This window comes from Musca autumnalis, unplaced genomic scaffold, assembly GCF_047663935.1.
Source record: "Musca autumnalis isolate F117 unplaced genomic scaffold, ASM4766393v1 scaffold_1, whole genome shotgun sequence".
NCBI classification, from domain to species: Eukaryota; Metazoa; Arthropoda; class Insecta; order Diptera; family Muscidae; genus Musca; species Musca autumnalis.
This window is the reverse complement of record NW_027411644.1, coordinates 147,404,789-147,411,746: the sequence shown is the minus strand read 5'-3', so window position 1 is coordinate 147,411,746 and position 6,958 is coordinate 147,404,789. Positions and strand designations below refer to the sequence as shown.

Below are 6,958 nucleotides of genomic sequence, written 5' to 3'. Positions count from 1 at the left end.
CTAACTGAAAAATTTCTTTTGTAATCTCTAAATAATACCGTAAATATTGTATTTCAAACGTTTTTAGCTAAATAAAAGTTGTTATTTGCCGGAAAATTGTCCTAAAAGTACGTTGACTGTCAGTTTTGACTATTAGTGTGTACTCCCCTTTAAAAAGTGTACTATTGCTTTCATGTTTCTAAATAATGCACTGAAATCAAAAAGTCAAACGTATCTTTTGAACATTTTTTTATTTTTGACATTTTAGAAAGTGTATTTGAAAACGTTTATCTATGTGACTATTGTTTTACACTTCCGTTACACATGCCAGTAAATTGGTGCCAATTGAGTACATGTATTATACTCGAAAATGCCGAAAATGTGTTCGACTGGCATGCAGTTTTCTTGTGTGTTTACACATGCCAGTGCAAGTTCAATTCCAAAATTATTTTAAGCCGCATATCACACACAAAATTGCATTATATTTCAGATTTGAAACACAATTCACAACATATTTTACTATTTTTATTTTATTTCGTTTTAAAAAGATTGTTTTCAGTCATAAACATAATGAATCTGGTATTGCCGCCTTTTCAATATTGTATAATCCCAGAGGGGAAATTATTTATCAACCTATATTTGCATGAAAAACATCAAAATTATGTCTTTACTAACCACTAATATATTGCAGCTGCCAAGACGTATTATTTGTGTTTCCTAATCTTTTTGAAAATATGCATTAAATCTTTGCATTCTTATAAGAAACAAAAATGTACATGGATTAAAAAATAGTCTCGGCAACTCTTTTTTCATTTTCGACATATCATTGGCAGCCAGCTCAAAATTTTGCTGGCATGAAAAATCTAGTGCCAGTGGAGTCGACAATTCAAAAAATGTTATTGTGGTAGTAAAATATTGTGTATGTATTCACTGGCATGTGTAAAGGTTGGGTTACAAGCAGGTTTTTAGCCCCTGAGAACAAAAAGGCCTAAATTAAAATGCCTCAAAAAAATTAACTGTTATATAGCGGCCAGGTGCGTTATATAGGAGAAAACGTGCGAATTAAGTAAATTTTTTTGAATAAAGGTTTCCTAGATTTTGATATCACAAATTCCGAAATAACAGCTACTTCGGTTGGAAAATGTGGATAAATCATCAAAATAGCCGTACGGTTCTAATAAAACGTCGACGGAAGTTTAAAATGTGGGTTGCTGTTGATGTGTAGCGGTGCGATAAGGTATTTTTGGAATTTCGAACTAAAGGTATTCGAATTGTATTTAAATAAAATTTAATATCAATTAAAATTTTCAGTGTCCACCATCTTCGTATTAAATATTGTTTATTTGTATATTATTCCCTTTCCGCATACGAAGTAGCGGGCATTTTGCTAGTATAAACACAAATTAAAAAAAGTTTCCATTAAATTCAATCACATTTGAGTTTACTTTCTCCGTTCTCCAATTAATCCAAGCGCATCTGATTTTGCTTCATCATCCTAAAGGTTTTTTGTTGCCTTCCCATCACTAGTTCAGCTTTCGACATGGACTCCAACTGGAATCCACTCCATTAAAAATTTCCGTCTCATGAATTACCGCAAAAATGTTCGCGCAACTTAAGTTATTTCTTTTGTTTATAACAAATTCTTAGAAATGTATGCACTCTCCCTCTTATTTTTAGAATAAATTTTTTCGCCAGCGGTGGGTAGAGATCAACCAACCGGTTTTACGACTACGCCAATGACTACAAAAACGTCTACGCCAACCAATTATTTTGATTGTAAAAACTGTAGGGTTGGTTTTTCTTCTGGATTAAAAGTTTACAATTCTATTAATTTTTTACCAAAAGAATTCTTTAAAATTTGATATTTTAGCTTTTAAGGACGAATATATTCATAATACAAATCAACCGTAATAAGGCTGATTATATAAGGGAAAAAATTTTGATTTGAGTGTATAATGATATTTTCCCCACACCATGGGAAAAGTGGTAGGTGATGGCAACCCTGTTAGGATATCAAATCCAAATTCTTCAGAAAATGACACTACCATGCCGCAAAAAACAAGTTTAAGCCAAAAGTACAGCTAATTGAAACCGATAACACTAAAATTTTTAATGATATCCCGTTGTTGCTTTTGTTTTCAAGGATCAGTCAATATTGTTGTTGTTATCCCATCCACAACAAAGTACAGAAACAACTTGTCGAAAGCTCTCTGTTCATAAAACCCCTTGACACAAAACAAAAGCTCTGTTCCTTTACGTTCAAGAATCTTCAAGTTTTACCACTTTTTACTCGAAAAGCGTTCCTTTACTTCAGACACAATACAATTCATATGGGAGCAGTTTACAACTTTTGCTGCCATTTTCTGAAGTAAAGGAACAGACCAAAAATATTACATTTTAAAGAATTGTAACGGATACAACAATTGAATTAATGCGTAATCCTGGATTTGTTGCTTTTAATATACGCAACACATGTGGTCTGTTCCAGTACTGCAAGAATCTACTAATTTTTACTATTTTTTCCGATAACATAAAGGAAAAAATGTTATCGTAGTAAAAAGTAGTAGCTTCTTTCAGGTTCTGGAACACAGCATGTATATATAGCATTTATCGGGAAAATCCGTACTTCCCAAGATACAGGACCCAGAATTTCTGAAAATTTCCCTTCGTGCCGATCCGAGATTAGTAAACTCAAAAAATAAATATCGTCGAAATTAAGACTCCAAGCATGCCAATGAGATCCGAGAGGTTGACGGCGACAGCAGTTCTACATAGAAGGTATTATATACATATTACATGTTTGTGTACTAAACTGTTGTCCTCTTCAAAAGCTGCATACTATGGGAATGGTATCCAAATAAGATTGTTATTACGTTTTAGTGAGACAAACCTTATTGTATTAATTAAAAATTATTTACTATAACTAATGTATGTACAATAAGTGCACCCCAAAATGCTATTAGAGACAAGTATTTTTGCATGTATTTTTAAGCCATTCGTCGCTGCCGTCACAGCAATCACAAATTCCATCGTTAATTCGGCTACTAGGAACATATACGTCTAGCCCTCTTCCCGTTATATGTCGCTTTTGATATTTGCAAAAGAACTTGCCATTTATACAGGCGTTGGTACTCGGTTCGTCACTGCCATCAGCACAATCGCAGAAGTCGTCGTTTACACGTTCAAAAAGTATTTCTAAAGCACCATCCAGGCAACGAAATTTACCCTCAAAATTTGGTTTGTATGAGTCGTAATCGAAAAGTCTTATTCCTCTGAAATAAAAGGAGTTATTTGTTATTATTTGGTCATTACTACATTGCGTTTCAATGCTAACCTTATTATTTTAATGCCTACATCTTGGGAAGTGATGGAGCCAGCCTTTCCTTCCTCTGAATCGTCGGTTTGTTTACGTCCTAATGACTCCTGCATCTGCTTATGTCTCTTTCTTAAATCTCTCATAGTGCCTTCCAAAGCATTGGGTAAATGATTAATTGAAACTGCTTGATAAACAAAGAAAACTATGCCAAGAAAAATTATTCCCAGTAATAACATTTTCGACTTCTGTTTGTAAAAAGGGACGTAGTAAATGTGTTCACGTTTAACCCATGTTTTTTTCATTATGCTCGCTCTGCATTTAATTATTAATTTTCACATTTGTTTATCAACAATTCGTAGACGTTTTTTGACAGTAAATGTAAATGTTACCGGATTATAATTGAACATTTTAGGTACATACCTAATACATTGCGTATTGTTAGTCGATGGTCAGACTAGCAAGGTTTCTTGAAACCAATTTCGTTAAAATTTCTTTTCAAGTTTCGTTAGTGTCCACACACGTTAACGTGAAATTTAAGATTTTTTCGTGTCCCTTTATTTTACTCTTCGCATTTGTTGTGTTTCTCATAGCAAAAAACAAAGCAAACATATATAAATAAACTAAACAACAACACAAAATAATTAACATTAATAATTAAATTAATAGTAATAGCTAAATCTTGTCTATTTCATTAAAAAAATGTTTTTGTTAAATCTTTTTATGCTTGTTTCGTTGTTAACGTTATCTTGAGAAAATCACAATGAAAGAAAATGGAAGAAAAAATCTTGCAATGAACAACAAGAAGAGGCAACACAACAAACACAGAAAACCATGTACATGGGTTTCACTACTTCATACCCCTCGCCTATAAACTTGACGTCGCCATGTTGAAATCGTGCTAGTCTGACCATCGACTTAAGGGGTGTTTACACTATATATCCCTGCCAGCAATTGGAAGTGAGTTTTATCTAATTTTATAAATGAGGATCTTTTTGGTGTCTAATTTTCTGTAAAAATGCGACATTTGTCTAATATACAATAACAATTGCATTGTTATCCCATTTGTATCGTATCCAGTCACCATTTAGTAAAGAATACGATAGACATATAACAACAATAACATATGTATCTAAAAATAACTGTAAGCTATCTCATTTATATCCCAATGAAGCAGGGACGTACGCAGGATTTCATTTCGGGGGGGGCCCAACTTGACCAAAAATCATGAAAATTAAAAATGTTGTGTATGGTTACATAGAGCTATTTTAAAGATTTTTTAGTTGATTTTATGTATGTATATGCAATATATCCACAAAGTATATACATTCAATAGAGAGATCACAATATTTTAGAAGCAAGATTGAAATTTGGAATGTTAGTCCTTGGATGTATAGAATTGAAAGTGAAGTTTAACCAAATTCTCCAACGGAATTGAAGCAATTACATTACCTCTTATTTGGCATTTTGGGTTCTAAATCCCACAGAAAATAGCTTTCGAAAGATTTTCTATAATTCAAGGCAATTAGCATAATTTTTAAAAATATCGTAAGTAAAATGGATTTTGGAAATCCTTTTGTGGGAGAACCTCCAAGCAAAAAGTGGTGAAAATAGATCCACCTTCGAATACAGGGATTGCAATCGCGAATATGTCAAATAGAGATATACAGTGGTTGGAAGATATAAACAGTTCGGCCCGAAAGCCTTTTCTTCTTTAAAGTACATATCCAGATATCACACACTAATTTCAGTCCCATTAAAATTAGTTTTTTTATTATTGCAAGAAAATAATTTTCTTTAATGACACCAAAACTTTACTATTTTACCAAAAGCGATAGAGTCCGTAAAATCCAACTAAAAACTCAGAAAATTACATTAAAAAAGAAAACATTTTTATCAAGAGCCGGGCGATACAATCAACGACTCATAGACTCCGAATCCAACACGCAGTACTGTTTGATAGTCCTGAAAAAATGGGTTAAGTCGAAAAACTCCATCTGATACCTCAATGGTTGTTGCTGCCACTTATTAATATCTGAATTGTACGACTAGAAGTTTATGGACTCGATGACATTAAAAACTTTCCAAAGACCAATCACTTCTGTTGGCACAGCAGAGGCAAACTTATGAAAATTCATAACTTTTGTTTTCCGGAAAACAATTAAAAAGTGACAGCCTGTGTGAGTTGAAACTTTAATATCGAATCGAATACGGGCTACATAGCCAAAAATTTTTCTATTAATTGTATATCCAGGAAGTTTCAGATAATATGGATAATATTTGGGGTATACAATTTCACGATTGTTGGCGTTGCGGATAAATGCTTATGTTGTGCTCAAAAATTTGGCTTAAAGAAAGCCCAAATGTTTTGCACTTTTGTACAGAAGATACCTTAAAGAATCGACTGATATAGTCCATTTTGGAAGTCATTCCTTTTGATAGTTATGGTGTCAAGCCGTCAATTTAGTTAGTCGCCGTAAGATTTAGAGCTTTTGGACCACTCCTGACATAACCATGGACTTACTCACGAAAAATACGATATCACTGTATCCGAAGATGTTGTCCCGAATTGACTCTCTTGGTCCTGATATATGTACGTAAGGAAGTAATTTTAGGACGTTCAAAGTTTCGGTCAAATCGGATAATTGAAAATTTGTGTTGGAGGAACCTGAAAGAGTTGATCGATATAATCCATATTCAAACCTAATCTATGTCTCACAAAAATCGATTTGGACTTTCGAGAGTTATTGTGCTCAAGATTATAGGGAAACTTTTTGAAGTCTTGCGGGGAAAATGTCCAAGGAGTGGACCGATATGACTTAAAGTTTGGATAAAATATTGGGAGATCCAAAATTTGGACCAAATCTATTGATCTGTTCGGATAAACTGGAATAAATCAACTCCAAATTGTTTGACGCGGGTTTCGTCAAATCATTATTTCGCTGAGGTACATTTTTATCATTAGCCTAACGGCTGAGGGTACACTATCACGGTGCTCGTGAACCAACGTTAAATGAAAGGAGCTTACAACTGGGAATTTCTGCGGGTTCTGAAACAGCAATGTTCATAGATGAGAAAAATCCAAAACTAAGAAATAATCGCTGCAGGGATTTTTAAATAAATCACGGCCAAAGTTTTTAAGTTTTCGCGATTTGTTTGAAAACGGCAAGTCTTATCGATATGGGACTAGAAAAAAATCTTATAGCTGCTAAAATTCTCTACAAGATTGGCATTCGTAAGTTTTTTCTAGGTAGTACCATTTTTGAGATATATAAGTTTAAGACGATACAGTCAGTGAAATGAAACCTACGAAAATATCATAAAGGACAATATTATAGAGAATTTTCACTGCAATTTTCTTTAGTTCCATTTCACAGCAAAATCATAAAAAAAAAACTAAAAAACCCCAAAAAATGTGAACTTTGACCGCGATTTATTTAAAAAGCGCTTCGGCGATTTTGTTGTTTTTTATTTTTCTCATCTATGAACCACCAATAAAAACAGGTGTAACCTTCTTTCACTTAAAGTTGGTTCAAGAGCGCCATGACATACAATACAAATTGCAAATTGGAAAAAAATCAGATGTGCATGCTATTTATAGCAGATATTATCACTTTATGATACACAACAATAAATTAATAATTAATAAATTTTTCTCCATTACTT

General features: G+C 33.1%; 1 protein-coding gene across 1 annotated transcript; it reads right to left on the bottom strand.

Annotated features, from left to right (window-relative positions):
- Positions 1-211: 211 nt before the first annotated feature.
- LOC141390870 (uncharacterized) lies at positions 212-3,672 on the bottom strand. The gene is made up of 2 exons (XM_073963811.1): positions 3,314-3,672; positions 212-3,251 (listed from the first exon to the last, which is right to left on the bottom strand). Exons 1-2 carry the CDS (start codon positions 3,595-3,597, stop codon positions 2,939-2,941), a joined length of 597 nt encoding a protein of 198 aa, XP_073819912.1. The 5' UTR covers positions 3,598-3,672; the 3' UTR covers positions 212-2,938.
- Between the last annotated feature and the right edge of the window lie 3,286 nt (positions 3,673-6,958).